General features: G+C 41.2%; 1 protein-coding gene across 2 annotated transcripts in view; it reads right to left on the minus strand.

Moving 5' to 3' along the window:
- The window catches only part of CLTC (clathrin heavy chain), a 77,488-nt gene that overhangs the window by 32,739 nt on the left and 19,346 nt on the right, over nucleotides 1-25,403 (minus strand). For both annotated transcript variants that reach the window (XM_088152512.1, XM_007427650.3), the window contains exons 2-12: nucleotides 19,396-19,603; nucleotides 16,421-16,689; nucleotides 14,713-14,874; nucleotides 14,024-14,137; nucleotides 12,914-13,087; nucleotides 9,982-10,179; nucleotides 6,692-6,892; nucleotides 4,290-4,442; nucleotides 2,793-2,915; nucleotides 1,817-1,954; nucleotides 299-463 (exon numbers count right to left, since the gene is read on the minus strand). In XM_088152512.1, coding sequence (XP_088008638.1) covers nucleotides 299-463; nucleotides 1,817-1,954; nucleotides 2,793-2,915; nucleotides 4,290-4,442; nucleotides 6,692-6,892; nucleotides 9,982-10,179; nucleotides 12,914-13,087; nucleotides 14,024-14,137; nucleotides 14,713-14,874; nucleotides 16,421-16,689; nucleotides 19,396-19,603 — 1,905 coding nt within the window. The remainder of the gene's footprint in view (nucleotides 1-298; nucleotides 464-1,816; nucleotides 1,955-2,792; nucleotides 2,916-4,289; nucleotides 4,443-6,691; nucleotides 6,893-9,981; nucleotides 10,180-12,913; nucleotides 13,088-14,023; nucleotides 14,138-14,712; nucleotides 14,875-16,420; nucleotides 16,690-19,395; nucleotides 19,604-25,403) is intronic.

Here is a 25,403-nt window from a genome sequence, read left to right on the forward strand (position 1 = left end):
CTTAAGTTAGATCTTTTTCAGCGATGGTCAGAGTTCTCCAGAATGGCCTTCTCTTGAGTGGTGAGATTGGTCCATTATCATCAGACTTCTGGAAACTGATTAAGACTGAATTATTCCAGAGGACTTTGGGGTGAATTATGACATTGTCAAGACTATACTATGTGGTTTTAATTTAACCTAATTTTAACTTTAATTCACCGTGTACATTTGATTGTCATGTTGTCTTACTGCTGTGAACAGCCAAGAGTCACAAGATGTGCAGCACAGCAATAAAATAAATACACCTTTGCCACTGTACCTCAGGGTTGAGAAGATGAGTGTGAACTACGGCTCGCTTGATGTCGTACAAGTCAGTGAAGTGTTCCAGGGCCCTTTGGAGGAGACCAGCTTTCTCGCACAGTTGAGCAATGTGGGCTCGGTCATAGTGGGTGAACATTTGATTCCCCAAGATGGCATCAGCAACCTGAAAGAGAGTGTGCAATTAAAACTGGAACTCTTGTTCGATACAGATCTTTGGCAAAGAAGCTGCACCAGAAATTAATGCCTGGATACCTCTAGCATGTTCAGAGTTTGACTGTCAAGCCCCATGTGCACGATCAAAGCAGCACAACTTTGGTGGGGGCTTTAATGCTAGTCTTGGGGTGATAATAGAATGTTGGGAATTGCAAGAATTTCCAAGCCTCACTTATAGTTAATTCATTAAGTCTTCTGAATAATTTGAAATGCCTCTCCCCAGTTTTCCTGCCACCTGGGTTGAGCTACCCTTTATGAGATAAGCTACTCTTAGTTGTTTATTCTCCCTTCCATACTGTTCTTCCTAGCCTCCCCACTATCTCTCACAGCAGCCTCTGTAAGTAAGGCCATTGGTTACAAGAAAAATAAATACTTTTCACTACAGGTAGTCCTTGACTCATGACCATTCATCTAGCAACCATTTAAAGTTATGACAGCACTGAAAAAACTGACTCACACCCAGTCCTTGCACTCATGACCATCGCAGCATCCCCATAGTCATGCTATCAAAATTTGGGCACTTGGCAACCCCCATGCATCTACAACGGTTGCAGCATCCCCGAGTCATGATCACCATTTGTGACCTTCCCAGGGGGCTTCTGACAAGCAAAGTCAATGGGGGAAGCCAGATTTGCTTAATGACCGCATGATTTGCTTAATGAGTGCTGCAAAAAGGTTGTAAAATTGGCTGTGACTCATTTAACGACCACATCACTTAGCAACGGAAGTTCTGGTCCCAACTGTGGTTGTAAGTCAAGGACTACCTATATCCACTGCCAACCTTTTTTTTAACCAAGCTAAGCTTGCAGGCCTGCTCATACATGGCTTTAGAAGAGTATCCAAAAAATGCTTCCAGTTTATATATATCAAATTTGGTTAGGGGAACTGGGGATTTTTTGTAACCTATCAAAAATGGCAGCCACAAGAAGATATTTTTAATAATTTTTTTTGCAAGTTTTAGTGCTAGATTTCACTTTGATGAGCTTTTAAGGTAAAAAAAAAAAAAAAAAGAACCCTTAGGCCAGAACAAATTTTTGGAAAACTAATCATTATGAAAGTACTAGTATCTGGTTCCGGAAGTTTCACTTCCACCTGAAAATGGAAGTTTCTGCCTACAGGGAAAGGATGAGTATCACAAGGTTCTCAGCTTGTTTAAAAGGCTAGAATGAGCAGAACTGAAATCCCCATTTTAAGGGATTCTTTGTAAGAGCTCTGCATCCAAATATCACTCCAAATCCCTGTAACAGGGAAGTGTGGGAAGTAGAGTAACTAAATCCTCTCCAGAACCAGGTGCAAAACCTACCTGAGGTGCATGCATGAGATTCATTTCGAGCAAGCGAGTCTGCAAAGGCCCTTCAGATGGGCGATTGTTTTTCAGGGCATCCAAGAGAAAAGCTGTACACTGCTGGATCAGGTTGTATTCCATAAACACATCTACTATCTGTTTAAAAAAAAAAAAGGCGAAACAGAGAACGCGCATTTGTTTTAGATTCTTCCCACCCAAAGTAGATAAACCCTTGTATAACTTTTGTTTCAAACATTCCAGCAATACAGGATTATCTAATTCAAACAAAGCATCCATGTTTAAGGCTCCAAATGTGTTTCTGATCTCCCTCTCATTAGAGGTGTGGAAAGCATTTCAAATTTGAAACATTTTTAAACAGACAGTTTGGATCTTACTGGAAGTTTGTCAACTTTAATACAGCTGTTTGCATTTGAAACACGTGTTTTGAGCACAAAATGGGGCCTTTTCAAACACATCACCTACCATTTTGCTCATGCGCAAATGGCTAGCTGCCATGTTTTACACCCCATCATAAAGCTGAACTTGCATAAGTTTTATATAGTCACTCTATTTATGGGTCAAACTGGGCTGACAGGCCACTCTATGCATCAAAATTGTTAAGAATCATCACATTCCCACATTCTGAATGCTCTGGACCATGCTTATCATGCTTGCTTAATGTTACCTTTTCTACGTTTTTAGTAATCTTCAACAACTGGACACACACATGTTGTTGGAATTGCAACACCCCAAATTTCCTGCTAGCATCACTCAACCATGTATAAAGAACAAAGAAGTCAATGACTGGAAATTGTAATAACATCAAAGTGAAAACAGGATTATTGGAAGCACTGAAATGCTTCTTTAGATGCAGCAGGAGGAAGACTTTATAAGAAACCAAGAATCTTCAGGATAAACCCATTTATTTCAGCTTGCAGGAGCAAGCTGAGAGAGACCTAACTTTCGTCCTCCCTCTTTCAAGATGTTTCCCTACTTGGGTAATATCTGCCAGAGGTTCTTCATCCTGCACCAACATCTGGGCAAACTGCTGTCCTTGGTCCGGGCTGATCCGCATTACATTTCTCAGGAGAAAGATCCAGTCTGGAGTGTAGCCAACCTAGGAAAGGGGTGTGCATGCACAAAGAGTAAGATTTTACTAGCTTTGCTTTACTTTGTGTGCTTGAGAGAGAGAGAGAGAGAGAGAGAGTCCTGAGAATGTCTGTTTCTGGCTTGGTCACATTCCAGATGAAAATTGAAAAAACTCACCCTGATTCATCCATCTCCTAGCAGAGCTCACAGAACCCAAGATGTCTTGCTCAGAACCAGCCTTGGGGGTCCTTATTTTTCAGTTTGTTAAGTGCTGTTCCTACCACTTTTAGTTTGTATATGAAGTGCCTTAATTCTTCCTTAAAATGTCTTATGAGCATGGCCTCCACTTCTGTTGTGGTTCTTCATAAGCTATGTTTTATAAGCGATTTGCAACAGTAATGTGGCCCAGAAATTTTGAATACAGAATCAGAACGGACCACTGAATGCACTGGACTATTTAATACAGGGATTAAGATTAAAGACTTCTGACTAGTGGATGCCCAGGATCTACCACAAGATGTGGTCCTGGCTACAAGCTTGGCTGGCTTCAAAAAAGGGTTGGACCAATTTATGGAAGTCATGGGGATCAATGGCTATTAATCTGGATGGCAGTGGGACTGCCTCTGAAGGCCATCTGCTGGGAGACTAGAGGGCTTCCTGGAGTAGCTGGTTGGCCACTGTGAGAACAAGCTACTGGACTAGATGGGCCAGAAGTCCAATCCAGCAGGGCATGGTTTCTGTTCTTATGCTTAAACATGTTCATCAAAGAAGAATCCAACACCTCCCTCAATTTCTGCTTCTACTACCAAACTGTTCTTACAGTTAAGATATTTGTTTCCTAGACATTAACTGGAACTTGCCTTCCTGGAATTTAGAATCAGGATTATTTTGGGCTGACCAAGCATTAAGATTATGTGAGTATTAGAATGTGAGCTGCTCAAATTAAGCTTCATTCCCGAGGGTTTGCCTGCCACAGCCTGCCAGATCAACAGACTTCACTCATTCTTCATTCTTCTAACCACTCCAAAGACAGTGCTGATTCTATCTCATCATCTTTTGTTCTGCTATCTTTCCTATTATCTGAACTCATCTGCCTGTACTATTTCCAGGGGTTTTTAAATAAAAAATTATTTTCACCTTTCTCACCAAAGCAAGATTTTAGCTGAACAGAATCAAAACAAAGCAAGCCCATAGCTTCTGAGTGGTCCTCAAAGGCAGCTACATGCAGACCACGTTGCAACAGTCCACACACAAATTTTGTATTGGATGTATATTGAACTACAGGCCAGGTTTCTGGATAGAGAATCTGTTTACCAAACAACTTCTACTATTTGTAGAGACCCTCAATTTCCTGAGCTACTTGGATACAGTAGATGACTCCTGTTTCAGAAGAACTAATTACCTTCTTTGCATACAACACAATCTTCTGAACTTGTCCCGTTTCAGCAAAACACTGAATGACTTTATTGGGAACGTTAGCCCGTAGGTAGACACTCAGGGCCAATGTTGGGTCCACAGACTTCACAAGGTCTCCCAATTCTTCAGAGCATTCCAACTGTTTAAAAGCAAGCATTACAGAGATTGTTTTTAAAAATACCCAGTAAGAGGCTGAATACAGTATATAAAATAATTGCAGTAGAGAATCTTTCCCATGTGCGTCAATGTGACAAGCAGTTGAGGAAATGTGAATCCTAAAGAAACCTCCAAAATATAACATTCATTTTGCTACAGTATGTGATATTTTTCAAGTGCCAGCTCCTGTGCTATGGGATCTATGCCCCATTGCTAGAACATCTTAAGGATTATAGGGGCATGACATTCAGCAATGAGTGGCACTTCTGATCAATGTCCATAGTAAAAACAAACTAAACATGGGGCAGTGCTCAATGCAGTTGGTCCTCTTCATCATGCCAAGCGAACCAAGAGGAAAGGCCACAGATTCACTTTGCCAAGGAAGGTGAAGTTAGAAGGGGAAACCAAAATCTCTTTCAGAAGATCCACCCTTGACAAGTCACCAAAGGGTCAAGCAATAAACCCCCAGTCAAGAATGAAGGCAGACTGAGATTTAAGCAGGTGGTTCCTTAAGCTAATTCAATCTAAAACTAAAATAGCTAAGTACATTTGTCACGAAGAGAAGTCCTGCACTCAGAAACCCAGTTTTTCTCAGTTTTTTTTTTCCTTTCAGTCTTTGGGAAGAGAGGGGGAAAAGTGAGAAATCAAGCTGAATCTTGAAATCAAGTTCATAAAATAAAGGCTGTTAGTTAAACTGCAGGCAATACAGGTAGTCCTTGACTTACGGCCACAATGGGGACTGGAATTTCTGTCACTAAACGATAGCTTAGCGATGAGAGTCCCGGCAGTCCCCATGGCCATTGTTAAGCGAGGATTGCGGGTTGTTAGCCAACAACCCATCCCAATCTGATACTTCAGATTGTTTATGTTATAATTCTGAATTATAAGTACAAACATTTTATTTATGACGTGTCCCAAAATGAGGTGTGGCCCCACCCCAATTCAAATTAATACTTAAGCTAAAACAAAAGGGAAGATTGTACAAGCCCTATAAAATCAATTATACATCATGATATATTTATAATCACTATAATAGCAACACTGGTTCAAGCATAAAATCTTACACCCATAGCCTGGCACCTTGCATACATTACGTTGTGTTGCCTATTTGCGCTTACTAGTTTTTGTCGGTGTAGTTATTTACCTAAAGAATAAAGCTTGCCACACAAATAACCTTCCTAGCTGGATGAAGGTTTACAGTGTTTTCTAAAGTAATGATTAGTTAAAAGCTTTCTTGGGAGGTAACTGAATTCAGAAGTCCAGCAACGGAGTTGGGTAACCTTTGACTCCAAGGAGTTAGGTTATTAATAAAAGCTATTGGTAGGCAAAATGATTAAATTAAATCCTTTAACCAAAAAATATCTGGAAAAACAGCTGCTTTAAGATGCAGTTAGTCCAGAGTATTCATTAGACAAGCATTGTCCCAATGCAACTTTTGAATGAGGTATGTAATCCTAAAGCTGTGGCTATGGATGACAAAAGAAGACCCTTGTTGTCTTATTTAAAAAAAGATGAAGTTTTTAAAGATTCCAGCCCCACCACCCACTCCCTGGTGTTCAAAAAAACGTGTAACAAATGTTTGGATATTTCAAATCCGGATTAAAGTTCAGAATCACAAAGACTTGATAAACTGTAATCAATGGGGTCAGAAGCTAGTGCAGGGTACTAGAATCTTATAACAATTTTAGCTTTCCCAAGTCTTTCAAGATTTTGGACAAGAGAGATATAGTCTTGTGAGATTTTGAACACTGGGAGGGGAGAAAAAGGATTATTTTTATTTTGGCATCGGACATAACTCACAATATGCCTGCAGGCAAGATTCCTCCACCAGCTGGGAACAGGTGACAGTTGAGGTAGAGGACATTCGTTTAAGGGCAATATAATGTAATTCAGACAAAGATCCAAAAGGCAATTTCCTCTCTCTTCATTTGCCAGGAAATTCCAGCCAGGAGCCCAATGCCTTCTCTGCCCAATACACTGCTGCCAGGAAGCTGCCATCTGTGAGTTGGCATCTTTCACTTGCTATCTGCCATGACACCAATCCCACGATCAAAATTATCCATCAAGAGCTATCTAACCCCTACTAAAACCATTTCCATTTGCTTGGAGATAGAGGGGTGCTATCTGCACAAAGTTGGAGAGACTGAATCCATCAGAAAGGTTCAATTCTGGCTGTCGGTGACACTAAGTCACCCCCCTCTTTAAAGATGCCCTGCCAAACACATGACTTACTTTATCTTCTTTTAACCATTTCTCAAGGAGCTGTTTGCGTCCTTGCTGAAGGACAGGCCGACAGAGTTCCAAGGATTCGTATTTGTTCAGCTGGCCTTGGTCTAGCAGAATTCCAAAATACTGAAGCAGGGGGGAAGTCTGACCTGGCTGTGCTGGGACACTCTGGAACCTGCGGATAGTGTCTGGAGTGCGCAATATTCCCTTTAAAAAAAAAAAAAAGAGGTGGATAAAATACATCATCTACCCATTGCAAATTGGTCGAAAAGGGCCAAAACCACAGGTGGATTAACTGTTTGCAGAACCTTTACACCAATACTTTCCACTCTTGGCAACTTCTTCATGTGTGGGTTTTAACTCCCACAATTCCCTAGCCAGTCTGACCATTGCTGAGAATTCTGGGAATTGTTCTACACATTTGGAAGATGCCAAGTTTAGGAAACACAGCTAGGGAGCGCATAACCTGAGGCCTCAGCAAACGCACAACTCTGAAATTCTTAGATGCAGCCCCAAGAACTTACCACAACTACAGTTTTTAGTGTAACAGAGGTGGAACATTATTCAACACATGGGAAGTAATACTATTCATTGTATTTAATTATTCAATGTATATCAAGCCTTTGTTTTTGCTTACCATTACATTTAATTAAATATAAACTAAAAGAGCCAGTTTTGTGTAGTGGCTAAGGCACCAGGCTAGAAACCAAGAGACAGTGAGTTCTAGTCCCACCTTGGGCATGAAGCCAACTGGGTGACTCTGGGCTGGTCCTTCTCTCTCAGCCTTCGGAGGAAGGCAAGGGCAAACCACTTCTGAAATCTTGCCAGGAAAACTGCAGGGACTTGTCTAGGCAATCACCAGAAGTCAACAATGGCTCAAAGGGGGGGGAAAAAAAAAAAGTAAAAACCACCTAAATCTAATTTAACTTTTGCTCTGTCTCCACCCACTTCTTTGTCCCCCTAATTTTTGAACATGGACCTCCTAGATCACCAAAGTCCAAGTGTAGCTCTTAGCAAAAGAAAGCTACATCCTTCTGCTTTATGTTTAGAGACACCCAGTCATCTGTTGTAAGATAGTAAGAGAACATTTCCTCTGCTACTGAACTTCCTCCTGCATGTTAGTCAAAGTACTTTATTAATCTGATCAGTGACCAAAACAATGTAACAAAATAAGATTAATGAAACAAGACGGAATTTTTTAAAAAGGGTCTAAAAAGGAAAATTAGGTAAATATAAAAAATGTAGTCAAATCAAACTGTTTCTAGCAAAGTCCTGGCAGATCTTCCAGCTATTTGGCAACATGACAAGAGTATATCGCTCTGATCAACTAAAAGATATCTGAGAAAAAGTAGAGCACAACCTGAATACTGAGAAAATATTCAGAAAGTAGTAAGTTTTTATTGCAGGGTGTAGTAAGAGTGATATTAAAGAAGTGCGTGGGCTGTTGTTTCAGTAGCTCCTGATTTATTACAATGATAACGGCTTTTGTTATATGGGATTTTCTGGAATCTTCTTCCCAAAGCTGCAGTGTGCAAGGCATTGCAGCGTGTAAGCGTCAGAGCTCTTTGAAATTTTGGTATAGCAATCTGACTGAGGTAACTTGCAGACTTACATCTGGTGACTTGATTACCTAAACAGGGTTAGGTTAGTATTTGCATTTATAATGTATTCCTCTCTATTTTCTCTTCTCTTTTTTAATTTATTCAGAGATGCGTTCACACTTTCTCTGGACCTGCAAATCCTCCGAGCAAATTGCATACAATTCTGTGACCATACTAAAGTTGGTCAGTTATTCAAATATAGAATATGAGCCCACATTCTAGAAATACGGAGCTATTAAAGACCACACCAGATGCCTACTGTCTAGCAGCAACAGTTCTTCTGCAAGAAATCCCACAAACTCCTTACAGAACGTTGTTCTACAATCACCCTTCATGCTTATGGCTTTTTGCAATCAAGACAGACAATAAATTACTGTTTCATTAATGCCTTTTTGGTAAACACAGCAGGCTGCAATTCCAAGTTCAGCCCAGAGGAAATGGAGGAAGGGAAGAGAATCAGAGACAGGGAGTAAACAGGAAAGGAATTATGTGATGGTTTCAGATGCCCACAAATCAGCTTTGCTATAAGTCTGGTTACAAGGAGCATAAGAAGAAAGTTGCACGTAAGGTTTCACAGATAAAGATTTGAAGGAAGTAATAGGTGGTATGAATACAGCTTTTCTGGGAGATGGTTCCAAGCACATAAGGAAGCAAAGGAAGGGAAGAATATTTTGGGAATGCAGGCGCTGGAACTGAAAGGACCAAGTTAATGGGCAGTGAGGAAAAATCATGAATGTAAAGGGGCAGGGCAATATCAAAGACCTTCTGCTGAATCTAATGGCAGCCATGAAGGCAATAGAAGGATTGGAGGGGCACCGCCAGGGGAATGAATGACTTGGGTAGGAAACTGGACAGACATGACAGGACTAAGCCCCTCTTATCAGGAGTATCAGGTCTCCCCAAAAGCAGCAGCAGATTGTGGTTTTGTGACCAACCATCTTGATTACAACTTCGGTCCCGCTGCAGAACTACCAAATACCCCAAACCGTTTGGTGAGGCAAACAGGTAGTTCACAGCTAACTTGTTTCCAAACAAAAGGACGCAGCCCTTGGAGATGTTAAATTGCCTTCCTCACCCGAAGCAAGAGGATTAGCTCGCGTTCTCACTACATCCGACTATAATCTATCATGGAGGAAAGCCAAGGTGTTCCTTTTGGTCCTCTATTCCCAGATGCACACTTCCACCTGGATGAAGACTACCACAGAAGAGTTCATGGCTGAAAAGTCTTCAGACTATTACCCAGCCTTGCATAGCTGACCTGGAATGTGCGACAGCTGGCTAAGGAGGCAGCAGGGAGAGGCACGTGTCTCCCAGTCTAGTTCAGAACGAACTTCTTCTAAAGTCTGGCCAGTGAACGGAGAATACCCTAATATTTTGAGCCACTGCGAAAAAGTGCAGAAAAAAGACCAATTGCAATTTTGTTTAATTGTGCATACCGAGCCATGTGCACAAGAATCAGTCAGGGCAACTGCAACCAATGGGCACGTGGCCAAGAAGTCAGCTGGTCATCCTCAGGTCACACACCCAGGTTTGCAAGCAACAACACTACAACAACGAACGATGCTCCCTAATGCATCAGTGCCAGAAAAACAAGCTAAAAAGAAACAGGCATGCTATGAACAAGTGATTCAGACCTGGCTACTAGAAAAGCACAAGACAAAGCATATGTGTGGATCGCGTAAACCTCTTCCATACCTTCGGGGCATTTGCTGCTACTTTGGCCGCTTCTGAGTAGCTCCCCTGGGCAAAAAGGGCATTGAATTTCCGGGCAAAGAGCTCTTCAGCGCCAGCAAGATTGTTACGGACAGCCATTCGCAGCGCCAGGTCGGGATTCTGCAGCACGTTGGTGATGTAAGGAATGATGTTCTCTTCCTCAACACACACCGAAAGCACCTAAATGCAGGGAGAGAGAAGGAACGAAGCTCATCACTAGGACCTCTCGAATTCGAGAAATATCCACTATAATTTTGGTTAACAGACACCCTGCACAACATTTTTCTACGATGGCTCTAAGGAGGCTGAGGATGGAGACGATGAAAGCTTCAGGCAGTCCAAAATGCATGGAATTGCATTCTAAGTTCCCACTTCCACAAATGTTTTCTAGATGAAGAAAGCTCCCCTCATGAGCGAACGTATCTGATCCCCATTTGCTAGCCGCTTAATGGGCAAGTGCACGCCACAAGGCCTCCGCACCCTTGCTGCATGAAGTAGGGCAGGGCAGGGCTCATCTGCCTAGTTTTGTGCCATGTACAGAACTGCCTTTGGTTGGAGAGGGAACTCTGTGCAAAATCAGGTATTGCTTATCTTTGGACCTGAAGCCCAGAAGGAGGGCAAAGATTATCGTGCCAACACCAGTCATCTACATCCAATCTGTTCAGAACTATACAGAGCCACCAGTTGGAAGATCTGAAGATACAGCTTTGCTCTGGATCCTTATTTTTGCATAATATAACAGAAGCTGAGGTTGGCTGGGGTCTTTTCAGGGTAGGCACATCCTTTGGGCAACTAGTTCTTCTCCAATTCTTCTGCTGTCAAGACTAGACTTTATTCAGACTTTAAAAAAAAAAGACACAACAGGTGATCCTTTAATACAGTGTCTCAGAAACTACATCATCTAAGCCAGTTATTTGGGTTCAAGGACCAGACCTGCCCAACCGGGCATAGCAAAGAGTTATTCTCCTCAGTATGTGCAGACCAAGCCGTGTGGTCTCTTGACTCCCAGCTCAGATTAAGGCATTTCCCTGCATCTTTCACAGAAGGAGGAGTTCAGATGCAAAGATTTTAAGATGAGCCGCACCCAACGTGACGAGGGCACATGCTTTGCGTGTAGTTGGGTTCTAGATTCAATCCCCTATTAAGAGAAAGATGCAAAAGGCCCTGCCAAGCCAAGCAGCCATCATCATGCTAGAAAAACAACTGTCTTTAGCTTTCTATGCCTGCCTCTTCCCAGGCTGGTAACCGGATGCCAGACTTTTTTTTTTTTTTTTTTGAAGCAGCTACAGCAGCTTAGTAGCAGATTAACATGATTGAGGGGGAGTGATGATGGCTGTTGTCAAAGCGTTGTTTAATCTTAATGGAGTTCCAGCACTGACAGCATGCTCTTGGATGAGAACACTGTTCAGCTCTGAACTGGTTACGAGGTATAGATCCTGAACCAAATGATTATTAATCGGGTCTCCCTCCCTCCTCTACCCTACCTAGAACTGGACCCTAAATAAATAATGCCATATTCAAGTGACTTACAGTAGCAACCTTCACCAGGTTGCTATCAAAAATAAAAACAAAAATACAATGGGTCTCAAGATAAGGTTGTGTGTGTAGAGAGATTAATTCAACGTTTGGCCCTGCACTCAACAAATCAGGCAACAGGTTTTGTGGTTCGGTTAATCCAGCAGGTCAGCTGAAGATGACAACCTCATACCAAATTAACAAGAGTAAAGGTAGAAAAATTGAGGGGCAGTGAGAGGAGAAAGAGAGATAAATCTACTACTTTGCACAACGCTGAATGCTTTGCCAATTTCTTTGTTTTGTGCTTTCAAGTCAGTCTTGACTCCTGGTGACTACATGGACAAGTCCCGGCAGGTTTTTTGGCACCATTTTTTAGGAATGGGTTGTCTTTACCTTCTTCCTAGAGCTGGGAGAGAGTGACCGGCCCAAAGTTATTCAGCTGGCTTTGTGCCTAAAGCAGGACTAGCATTCATGGCTTCCTCACTTGGCTTCTAGTCCAGTGCCTTTAACCATTACGCTCAACTGGCTCTCCTTGCAAGTCTTAGCCGTAGCTCAAACTGAACCTTTTGCAGCCACCTGAGACAATCCAAATGTGGTGGACTATAAATTCCATGACTGCAAAGCCCCCACACATCTGGGGGACATCAGGTTGGGAAAAACTGCCTCAAAGCAATCACAGAGGTCACCACGGTGCTCACAGGGTCTGCAAACTTCCGTTGCATCTTACATTTTAAGCACGTGTGCTTTCTCCCTTATCACATGTTTGGTGACCGAAGGGCATGTTTGCCCCGAAATGCAGTTGAGGGTTACTGGGAGGCCCACTCTGGCATCAGAGGGCGTGGGACTATACAGCAGTAACAGATTAACAAGAGACAGACTGCACGCCTGGATTGTCTTGTGTGTTTTTCAAGAGACAGAGGATAAGAGGCAGCTTCTGGATGAGAGATGTGACGCTCCAGGATTCGCCTCCTCCTCAACTCCAGGCCCTCAATTTTCTTGCAGGAGGCCAAAATCTCAGCACCAGCAGAGAACCAGTTTGGTGGCTCCAATTCCTGGCAGGAAAGCAGCCACCTACAGTTGACAGCAGGCCATGAACCGAAAGCAAGTATCATCTGATCAAGAAAGATCTTCCAAGGTCAGTGCTGTTAAATATTGCCAGGAGAGCTCGAGCAGCTCTTCCATAGGTCTGAACTTCGACCTACTACTATTCAAATACAACCCTTTCGGCTTATTTTGCGGCGTGGACAGCACAGAGAGGTTTGGCTGTGGACTTCCAAGTTACTTCCAAGTTATTACATGAATTCTAGTAGTCATCTAAATATTCAAGAAAAATAACGTTTCTTGAATAATAATAATAATTATTGAAAAATAAGTCATCCAAACATTAAAGCCTCATTACCTGTCCTTTCCTGTTGACCCCAATGATTCCAGCAGTGGCTTCATGTGGTGCGGTGACAAAGATGGTTTCTCCACTGATTCTGTTCATGTAGATGCAGGTGCCTGTTTCAAGGTCATACAGATGGATGTAACCGTATTTCGTGATCAGGAAGACTACATCATGCTTCTCACTAATCTGCAAACAGAAAGAGCAGAAACAGAATGGTAGGTAGCCATCCTGAGGAATATACTGTAGTTGCAAAGCCACCAAAGACAGTCCAGTGTATGTGATATAACCTGAACAAGTTAGCATGGTCTCCTGTTCTGTATCAAACTTCAGTCCTAGTCATGGCAATAGGTAGCCTGTGTTAAACAAATCTTATTCAGCCACCCCCAGGTTTCAAAAATGTTAGTAGACTTTGTGTCAGCCCTATAAGGTAGACCAGACTAAAAAACAGACACCATGCAGACCTAAAGCTACTTCTATTACAACAGCTATTGTAACAGAATCTTACCAGTCTGAATGAACTTCCCTTCCCCCCTCTTTTATCTTCATGTAAATTTGAGGGGAGAGGGCTGTCTAAAGGGCTTTCATACACCACTTTCTTGGCCGGGGCTCAAGCCTCATTTATCTCATTGTTGCCCAGTAACAGATTCTCCCTCTGTCCTTCAAGGCCATCCTCTACGCTCGCTGCACTTTACTCACACAGTGTTAATGCTTCGCTACAGATACATGGGGTAGAAACATATTTTAAAAGAACACAAACAGACTTTTAGGATTATGAACTCTGCTCTTATAAAACTGTAGGGCGTGCAGTGTCCTGGTTCATTAAAAATACAGTATGTTCATACAAGTCTGAACTGTCCAAGTGCCAAACTGCAAAGCTAGCAAGACTAAGGATCAGGAGGCCAACTGTACATCTACAAAAGTCAAAAACACCTGAACTTTGTTCCACAAAAAGCAGCTACAATGTTAAATCCAAAGCTCGGAGATGAGCAGTACTGAGCTTTGTTAATTCTTTTAAGGTCTTGACATGATTCATTTAAGCCCTTCTGATTACACTGCCTGCCATCCTATTCCAAAGTTCTCAGGAGTGACACATAAAGGCCATTTCTTGATAATATAACATACCTGCATTGCTACTGGGAAGTCGTTCTGGGCTTCAGGTGGAAAGAAGACATCCACGGCTTTCTTAGGAAAGGGCTGGTTTCCAGTGGGAGGTGCCCCAACCTCAATAATATGCAACTGTATAGAAAGAAGTCAGATTGGATACCATCTTTGGAAAGGGGTGCATGCTCTCCAATACATTGCTTTACCAAACTAGAAGAGAAGGATGTCCCATGGCTGAAAATAGGCTAGACTGCTTCACGCAGGATCAGCCAAGAAGTGACATTACAACTAGGCTGGGATGTGATTTCCATTGAAGATCACCTGTTCCTTCAGACATCCAGTGTTCTCAGGAAATCACAGTTCTGAATCATGATGGCCCCAATTAAACTTCCCACTTATCACTCCAATGTATGTGTCCCTCCAATCATCAAGATCCTGAACAGCATACAACAACAGAGCAAATTATATTTTGCATGCAGTTGCTCAGATCTGTGTGCCTTCTGTTTATCAGGAAGGGATGTTCTTCAGTCGTATCAGGCACCTGAGGCAAGCTGCAATGGTTTATGCTGCCTGCTGAAATGGAGAGGGGAATTCCTGCTGTTCAAAACTATGTACCAAAAAGCCTAAATCTGTATAAAAAAACAACAACTTCCAAGGCCAAAATCTTCTCCCCAGCGATGGAAGAACGGCCATGAGACCCACAGACTTACCTTGCCTCCAGCTTGCCCTCTCACTGCGAAACAGAAAAGGGTGGATTCTTCTGCATTGCCTTCCATCTTGAATTGTGCAAAACTGGCGGCATGGCCTTCGATGGGTTGAGAGACTTTCCTATCTACAGAATAAAGCTGCATGGCTCCAACTACGCGGTTTTGCTTTAAGAAGGGAAGAAAAGGGGTCATGTGAACATTTAACTCAAGCACAGCATTAAGCTAACAGTAAACTTTATTTACGGGTTTAGCATTCAGGATGTACATCTGAAGAGGGCTCAAATCTTATTAAAATGGCCAGGAACAGCATTTTTTCTTAGATATCCCTTTTTAATTCTGTGCTCCTTTTCCTTTTCTTTAGCAGAAGCTCACCCTGGGTGGTTCCTGAAAAGCGACAAGAAGCTACTGAAGTAAACAAACTCTAATTTGACTCACTCATCCAGACTTGTTTCCTGTGGTGACCATTCTATCTGGTCGTTACTTGATTCCAGTGAGTGGGGGCCAAACACATTTCCAATGGCTGGGGGCCACGCTGCTTTGGAAGGATAAGGGCTATGAGGAGTGTGGCACAGGGGGCTGTCTTCGCACAATATTCATTCCATATCCAATCTACCCAGTAATCAAACTTCTCTGAACAAACTGCAAATTTAGTAAAAATTTTAAAAGGCTAGTATGTTAATGATTTCCCTTGCTTTGGGAGAAGGGTTAAGTTTTGAAAAACTGTATTAAAGCTACTTTAGGGTTTACATTATGACTTTCATGGGCTTACAATTTTGGAACGTGAAAGAGAATAATGGAAGGAAAAAAGTGACAATTTCTTTATTCACAGGTCACAAGCTGAACTATACTTAAATCCACTCCTAGATAACAAATGGTCCGATGTTCACTTGGTTGCACTAGTGATTCCCGGCTTTTTTTAATGCATATATGCATTGACAGAGACAGATAACACCGAAAGTGTTGAAGACCGCCACACAAGGCAAAAGTCAGCAGTGCAGCAACTGAGGCCACCACAACACGTGTGACCATCCTTCCTCTGGTAATTGTGAACCCCCACTATGAAAATAAAAACCCATCTTCAATACATTAAAACAGCCCAAATCTCATTACATTACCAGATGTCTTGAGGATGCCAAAACTTTATGAGAGTTGATAACCTTCTGAGATTTGGGTCATACCGTATATAAAAACAAAAAAATAAAAATAAAAATAAAAAATAATAATAAAAAATAATTTTGGCCCTTGGAGGGGTCTCCAAAAGCAGAGGTTGAAACCTGTGTTTTAAGCCTGGGGTTACACCAAGGAGCTTTTTAACCAGCAGCCACTGCATACAGTGAAAATCAGAAATGTTTCTCTTTGATTAGTCCCAATCAAATTCTGCTTTTGCAGGATGTGTCTCCTCATGTAACTAACAAAACTTCAGAGTGAAGTTTAGCAGGGTTCCTTCCGTTACAAAAGATTAGCTGTTGAGGCTTTGCCAATGCTCTGCCAAGAGATCAAGGTTGCATGGGCTGCGGGAGAATGGTCACGGACTTGCCTTAGATACAAAGATCCCAATTTTGCTACAAGGGTCCTAGAGGGATCTTTTGCCTATTTTCACACAAGATGTGAGAAAGTAACCATCTTCTCCCATGTCCTATAGCACAGATCCCAGTTCTAATTAAAGCAGTGCTCCAACCCATTAGGCTATATCACTATATTAAAACATTACCTGTGCAGATATACCAGTCAAAAGCAGCCACTTCTGCTTTGCATCAGTACGGTAATTGATAATCTGGCAACCCGCGAGACTGGAATGACGATCAAACATTTTGACTGGCTGAGACTCTCCTTCCATGCTCCAGTGGTACACAGCATTGTCAGTGACCAGTGCAACAGTGTTCAGGGAAATCCACTTCCAGAAGGTGACATCATCCGTCATGGTATGAGCCTTCATTTTGCTCTTCATCTCGATATTAAAAATCTGAAGGGTCTTCCCAGCTAAAGGTATGAGTACGGATTAATTGACCAAAGTTACTTGTAATGATCCGTCGCTTAAAGACCTACAGATATTTAAGCCTGCGTATATTATCTGACATCCAAATCCTAACCCAGCGAAAGGGTCATGCACGGTATTTGACAGTAAAAATGGCCAACTTGTCAAATGCCACTTCTATCCTACACGAGTCCTAAGAGAACCAAGGGCTGAACTGATCGTGGCCTTAGAGCCAGTTACAGCACACATGTTTTTTTTCATGATGCTCAACATTCATGCAAAGTTACTCATCCTTAACCCAAGCAACTGATTTCACTTCTTGCTTGAGAAGATAAAGTATATCAAGACATACAACATTAGTGCAACACACACATTAATGTCTGCATCTAGTATAAGTATGGGGACAACCAGCCGTGTCCTATTCTTGTAGACACAAAGTGGGCACTTTCTTAGATGGGTTGTTAGTTTAACTTCAAACAAACCATTGCTCTTAGATGTTGTTGCTGTTGCATACTACAGACTAAACACACAGCAAACACAGGGGTTAGAAAGATGAGAGAATACAATTACAACTGGGTAGACTGGGGTTGCAGGTCACAAAGAGGAATACCCCAAGAATTAAAAAGGAGTGAATGTTCAACATGGATCATGGACCACTACTTTCAAAGTCCTTTCCATACGACATTGGAGTGCTTTAGTTGATGAGTGCTGGAACACAGACCAGGAAAAGGTGAGTCTGAATTCCTCTATGGTCATTCAGCTCAGGAAATGGCCTTTGGTATAATACCTGCCAGATCCCTGTCTAATCTGCCACACAGGGCTGCTGTAAGAATAAAATGAGATCTGCCCTTTGGGTCTTCCTCTGAAGACCTTTGAGGAAATACAGGATATAGAAGGAATAAAATACAAATAAGCAGGACCCCATGAAATTACTCCCTGACACGTAGATCTCTGTGAAATGTTGACGATGTTGTTTAAAGGACAAACACCAGGAAGAGAATATACTTCTACATAAAGATATTCGTGGAAGAGAGGAATAGGTGAAGGCACGGCAGGCCAGAAACAAACACGTTGGGGGAGAACAGGTTAAAAAGCTTAGGGAGGACTGAGAGAGAGAGACTGAACTACATATACTTCCAAGGACGCTACCAGCCCCACATGACTGCACCATCTTTAATCCAAAAGGAACACAAAGCACTGAAACTATGCAGGCAAAGACTTTCAAAGCTATTAACCACTAAATTTGAGGGTTAAAGGCTAAGGTCACATTTGCCCACCAGAAGTTATAGATTCTATATTCAGATGGTTATCCTTTAAAGAGCAGGTTAGACTGGTCTTTAAAAAAAAAAAAATCATGGATTTTAGGAGGGGAGCACTAAGAGGAGGGAGCACTACATAAGCTGTCTTGAATCCTGAATGAAAGGCGGGATATAAATCAAATAAAAAATAGGCTAAGACTCATTATTCTTTGTTTGAAAGCCTGAATGGCTTCATTTCAACCTCCCCCCCCCATTATATACAGAATACACAAAAAGCAATATACAGCCAGATATGATATTGTAAGTCTCTGTCCTGTTTATAAAAAGCATGACGCATACCCAAGCAGAGATGCTTGTAGGTTCTAGCATTCAACCTGGATGAATGGTATGGATTTTCCCCCCCAATTGTTATTGAGCACGGAAAACAATGTTGCACATGTCAGAATATAGATCCTTGTTAGGGATGTACAGAACTTACTAATTCAGGAGATGTTCTGGAGAATCCCAGAACACCCGATTCCTGTATCACTGAGTTTTGCACATCTGTAGTCCTTGTTTACTCTGCCTTAATTATTCAACCATGCTCACTTTTAAGCCTTTAATCTGGTAAGCCTTTTGCATTCTCTTTTCATAAAACAGGACAAACACAAATACAATCTGAAACGGAGGTAACTCACCATCTGCACACACAAGAAAGCATTAGGAAGTGTGACAAAAATAGTGATAAAACATTAAAGCCATCAGAAAAGAGGACGCTGCTGTAATGAGACAGTTGAGAGCTTAGTTTATCCACCATGGGGGAAAAACGTGGCAATATGTGGACATTACGGAAGGCAAATTTGCTGTGCTTCAGGGGAAAAAAAGACTGGTATAACTTAGACATTTAGCATCTATTACAAAGATTGGTTCAAGTTGGGACTTGTGTTCTGACCGTAAGAGGCCTAGGTAGAATATAATTATAGTTGTGCAAGGGGAACTATAACCTAGTTTTGACTTACCCTTACATGATTTACATCAGGAGGCATTTGGCATATAATATGGGTGGGAAATTTGTGCATGCCATGGGAAAATAAATGTCATTGTTTTGCAGGAAGTATTAACATCCTTGTTCTGAAATGTTCTAACAAAACCTCCATGGTTGTTTTTAAAAAAGGATAGCACACTTTTGAATTGCCACAGATTAAAAGTGCACATTTTAAGATATGATAAAGCTGAGACTATAAAATGCTTGTGAACAAATCAACCCCACTAGTTTTCCCCCAATTTTTGTTGCAAACACTGGACAAACCACGGCCTTTCATTGCCATAAAGAGGAGGAAGCGAAAAATTACATTTATTTCACTAGCAACTGTGGTTCACTTTGGACAGCAAAAAATAAGGAACCTTGAACACATTAAAATCCAGGTCTTTGAATCATAAAACGGGAAATAAGCTGGAAAACATTTTCCATACCTTTGAGGGCAATAACCTTGCTAGCAGGATTCATGATGGCACTATCAGCCGAAATTGGCCGGCGGATCGGATTGCTAGGGTCGTTCATATCGATGATGACCACCTGAGCCTGCTCTCCAACTTTCTCTCGTATGCAGATGAATTTGTCAGATTCCATGGTCAGAGTACTGAAGCCAATGTTGGCTGGGTTAACACCCAGGTTCTGGAGCTAAAAAACACAAAAGATGTCAAAGTTTTTAATGAGTATTTCAACAAACCCTCTTCCATTGCTAACAGCTGACAATGATTTCCTCAGCACTGTGATCTCAAAGACAGAAAAGACAAGAAATTCTGTGTCAGGCCAGCACCCCACAAACATGGTACAGGTAGCGGTCGAAAATAATTTTGCAAAAATTTATTGATGAGGATCCATGTGGGTTTTTACCTAAAAAAGACAGTTAAAGGATAATATAAGAAACATGTTGGACATTTTGGAATACTTGGAGCAACATAATGAAAAACAAGCCGTGTTGATTTTCTTAGATGCAGAGAAGGCCTTTGACATTTTGAACTAAGACTGCTTGTTTAAAGTTTTGGAAGATATGAATTTTGGAGAGAATTTTATTAATGGGTAAGATTGATCTACATTTCACAGAAAGCACAAATAATTGTCAATGGAGATTTAACAAAACCCTGTGAGAGACAAAAAGGGACAAGACAGGGATGCCCGTTGTCTCTTCTCCTGTTTATTTTAGTTCTTGAAATATTGAATAGTGATATAAGACAAGATGAGAGAATTGTGGGAGTGAAGATTAAAAAAGAAACTTATAAGTTAAGGACATTTGCTGATGACTTGATGTTGATTCTGGAGAATCCACTAAAGGGAATAGAGACGTTAATGGGAAAATTAAAAGAATTTTAATGAAAGAGTGGATGTTGCTGAGAAATAGAAGACTTCTAAGAGTGAAAAAGCCATGACCTGAGATCGGGGTGGCATGGACATTTGTGGTATGATAAAGTTAAAGTTAATGTAGATTTTAAAAATCGTTATGTTAGACATGCCATATCGAGAATATGAAATAGATACAAATCCAGGTTGTGCCCAAGAACATCTTTGTGGCTTTCAGCACAGGAAGCATTTTATAGATGAAAAGAGGCAAACACAAATGGTTAACTTACCATGAGATACTAGAATCCTGCCAAGAGAAGAACTGGTGGCAGAGGGACATAATTGTCAATGGTTTTCCTATTTACAGTTATCAGAAAGATTCAAAGTAGTCAAAATAATTTATGGTATTGAATATTCTGACTTTGAAATGGAATTGTGTACAAATGATAAATGTGTAATTGCTAAAAAGTATAAACTTTTATTGAAATTTGAAACAGAAGAATAAATGCATGTATGATAAAGTGGGCTAAAATTTTTGGTTATAATATACAGATGGAACAATGGGAAATACGTGGTTGAAAGGATTGAAATTTACATTATGTTATAATCTTAAAGAGAACTTTTATAAAATGATGTACAGGTAGTCCACAGGTTAAGAATGCCCAGTTTACGGACAACCCATAGTTAAGAACGGCACCTACTGTAGCAAAATTCAAGTTAAATACACAATGATTTGATTAAATATACAATACTACTTATACAGTATTATACAATAATACTATTCCAGCTTACATACAAATTCGACTTAAGGACACACCTTGGAAATGGAACTTGTTCTTAAACTGGGGACTACCTGTACCATTGGTATTTTACACCAGAAAAATTATCTAGAACGTATAAAGGTACTACAAATCTATGTTGGAAATGTGAGCAACAAGAAGGGTCATTTTACCATGCTTGGTGAACATGCAAAAACGCTAGAAGATTTTGGGTTCAAATGCATACACTGATTCAGAGGATTTTAAAGATTAATATAAACTGAAATCAGAACTTTTCTTCTTGGGACTAATGGATAAACAGTTGGAAAAGAGTCATGGAACTTTGTTTTTATACATGATAACTGCAGCAAGATTATTGTGCACGCAAAGATGGAAGGATTTGGCAATACCTACAATGGAGGAATGGTTGGTAAAGATGACAGAATTTTGCTGAAATAGCAAAATTGACCTGTTTGATTAGAGAAAAAAAATACCTATGTTTATTGCTGACTAGAAACCCCTTATGGACTTTTTGTGTAAAACAAAAAAATGAACTTATGATCTATGGTTTTGACCATTAGATAGAATAGATTATAGAAAGAAGAGAGTCACAACGTAACTTTAGAGAACGAAGTAAATCTACAATTGTACTTATAACTGCTGTAAAGAAGATCAGAAGCCACTTCTTTATATATTTTTTCTTTCTTTTCTATTTTTCTTCTACCTTTTTTACTTGAGCTTTCTCCTTTATTTCTTCCTTTTTCTTTTTCCTTCTTCCTTTATTTTAGTTTGTATTAATTTTCATTCTTGTTTTTAAAACTTTCAATAAGATTATATTAAAAATTTTACAGGTAGTCCTGTGGTTACGACAGCAATTGGACCTAAATTTCCATCGCTAAATGATGCAGTCCTAAAGTGCGATGTCATGTGACCACATTGCTTAGCAATATCTATCTTGGTTGCCATCATAACCCCAAGATCATGTGGGTCATTAAGCATGAAGAGGTGGGAATCCCAGGCAAGCAGACTTGCAGGTGCCATGGGGGAGGGGGGTGTTGTGGGCAAGTGCCCAGAACTGTGGGCAGGTACATAGGTGTCGCAGGAGGCAGCTGCAAGCCAGCAGTAGGGAGGATGGGCAGGGCACTGCGGGTGGGTGCTACGAAGAGCCGGCAGGCGAAAAAGTAGCAGGAGCAGCTTCTGACTTCCTGCCAGCTTCCCCATTGACTTCACTTGTGGGAAGCTGACAGGGAACATCAGAAATTGCGATCATGTGACCGCAGCTCGCTGTGATGTTGTAATCATGAGCTGGGCAGATTGCAATCATGTGACCGTGGGGACATTGCAATGGCTGGAACTCCGAGGACCAGTTGGTAGTCCCCCTTGTAAACTCTGAACAGTCGCTGAACAAGTGGTCGTAACCTGAGGACTAACTGTACTATCCTAGACATAGTGATTTATTTTATTTAAAAGATGTAAGATCTGTCTGTTATAGTAAAACCCTGCCTTAGATGGCATGCTGTAAAGAGATAAGGAGGGACTGATAAAAACTATAATAAACTAACAGTTTAAACTAGCTAATACCAGATACCCATTGACAACCATATAAAGTCCAAACTAACTACAAATCATAGAACAGATTCCTAGAACTGAAAGAGGCAACTCAAGTCCAGCCCCCTCCACTCAGTGGATCTTAAATGAAAACAGCCCCAACATATGGCTGCCCAGTCTCTGCTTGAACACAACTAAGAAAGAAGAGCCCATCTCTTCTGGGTCACTGGCTCCACTGTTCCACAAACAAGATCAAGGTAAGCAAGCAATTCTGGCCTGCTTGAAAGCTCATTGCGATGGGGCCAGGCCAAGACCAACTGGAAGGAAGCCACTAGTAGTCACAGTGGTTCACCCATATTACTAACTCCTATAATGTGGTTTCTTGGTTTTGGACTTAACATCCAGGGTGGTTTCCAAATCCTAGTTTCCTTCTTGGAATGGGCTAGCACATCACACTAAGACAAAGGGTAGTAGTCAGCAAATCATTGTGGATTAAGGTTATGGGTGAACAACTACAATGTGCTACATTAAACACAAATTTTCCAGTTTATTTGTTAGTTTTTTAATTGCAGCTATTGCCTCAAGAAGCTGCAAGCAGAGACAAGCCAGAATGATATTTGGGGTGCCGAAGACTCTTTTTTCTGCAGATCTTAATGGTGCAAGCAGAACTCTACAAATAAAAGCAGATGACCTGAAGTGATTGGGGTTTTAGAAATTAAAAGTAGCACTTTAGAAATTAAAACTAGCACTCTGAATTGGGACAAGCTTATTGGCAAATAGAGCAAATGGCATGAGTTATTTTCCTGGCTTCCTGACTACTACACTGCTCATGACCATTCCTCAGATTTTCTAAAGACTGTTTCCACTTATTTTAAAAATGTTGTTAGCTGCCAAGCACCAAAATTTTGGGAGAGCAGTCAGCTGATCTCCACTACCGCTAACACCACCACCACCCCAGTCCAATAGGATCAAGACATATAAAATAGTGTCACTTGATATTAACAAGAACAATTTAAGTTTAGCTATTCAACAGCTATTGAACAGCCATTCAAACATATAAAGCCAGGAGAAACTACAAAAATCATACACTGATTAAGTCTTCCTCTTTCAGCAGCTTTGATGGGTGCCTTTTTTTTTTTTTTTTTAAAGCTAAGCCAGGACAATCTACCAACTAGTTTTCAAGTAATGCAGCTGACTGTATTGGTATCAAACCCCAATTTTTACACTGGCTCTCATATGCAATCTGAAGAAAGGCACCAAAGAATAATTAAATATGATACCATTCGGTCTGATAACAAGTTTGCCAATTGCCTTTCTTTACAAATACCAAGAAGATGAACAAAAAAAGCGTACATCTAGACAGCTACTAAAAGTAACAGAATGTAATGATGCAAGCTGCAGCTGAACAAATTTAAGGTCACTGCCAAACTGCAGGAATCTAACCATTGCTTCCCTAGCAAGGAAATGTAATTTAGGTCAAGGCTAACATGACTGCACATTGGAGAATATATTCCAACGTTTGGAGTTTTCCTGATATAGTTTGATACCTACAGCTGAATGTTTCTTATGAAGGAATTTGGAACCTGGAATTATGTGCAAAAACTGTAATCAAACTCCAGGCAGAAGCAAAATGAGTTTCCTCATTATATGAACCTAACTTGGCCACTTTAAGAGATGTGGATTTCAACTCCCAGAATTCCCCAGCCAGCATGGCTGGCTGATGAATTCTGGGAGTTGAAGTCCATGTCTCTTAAAGTGGCCAAGTCTGAAAAACTTGCTTTAGAATCTGCTCCAAAGTACAGGGATTCCTCAGCAAACACACATTCGCACTAAGCCATGGCTTTTGAATAAATCACAATTGGCTGATGGCATGTGCCTAATCATAAACCACAATGGCTGATGCTAAGGCAAAAACAAGCTACTTTTTGCTTACTTAAGGACAAGGGTTCCTTAAAAATGGAAAGTTAAAAAGCCGCGGTTCCACGTTCGTCCTACTTGGACAGCCCCTTAAGCAGTAATTACTAAGCGCACCACATTTTCCTGCTTCAACACGACTTAGCACCGCCGCAAACGCGACTTAGGAAACAGCCATGAAATTTAAGAAGACTAAAGCAACATTCAGCACATTTTCTTCTTTAAAAGCCATGTTTAAGCAACTGTGGTTTGCAGTAAAAGATCTTAACTTTAACTCCCTACTCAGCTGCGAGGCTGACTGGAGAGCAAGCACGTTCAGCCAGCAAAGCACAGCCTCCAACTGCAATTTCTTTCGAAAGAGATCCCATTTCTGTAGCAATTTCCCTGGAAGCCTCCATGCACTTTCAGTTCCACACTGATGCAAGATTACCATTTTACTACCATGGAATGATTCATTCAAGACAACCAGTTAAGCCTGGACATGAAGGTTTTGCAACAGCCAATCGTGTTTCCTCAGATATTTTCCGGAACTGCTCCTCTGAAACACACACGTGGAAACTCTGGGGCTGTGAATTCATTGTGTGCTTCTCCTTATTATCAGGGACATTTCATGTGCCTCATGGAAGGCTCCACCTTCTCAAATTCTGTTAGGTTCTTCCTTGCAGCCTCTGATAAAGGCAGGGTGGGCCACCGTTAAGGGCTGTAACATACTGTTATGTGGCCATAACAACAGCATGCAAGGCTGGATTTTAAGAACAATCCTCAAGGGGATCTGGTGCCCTCCAGATAGTTGGGATTACAGTTCTCATGGTAGTTGACCACTGGTCTTGCTGACTGGGTTCTGCGGCTGCCATCGTCCCAAATATCTGGAGAGCACCAGACTGCTTACTCTACTTTTTGATGATTCCTCCCTGATGTCT

This window comes from Python bivittatus, unplaced genomic scaffold (genome assembly GCF_059951505.1).
Source record: "Python bivittatus isolate LINGU-HERP-01145 unplaced genomic scaffold, Pbiv_v1 ctg000690_np1212, whole genome shotgun sequence".
In the NCBI taxonomy this organism is placed as follows: domain Eukaryota; kingdom Metazoa; phylum Chordata; class Lepidosauria; order Squamata; family Pythonidae; genus Python; species Python bivittatus.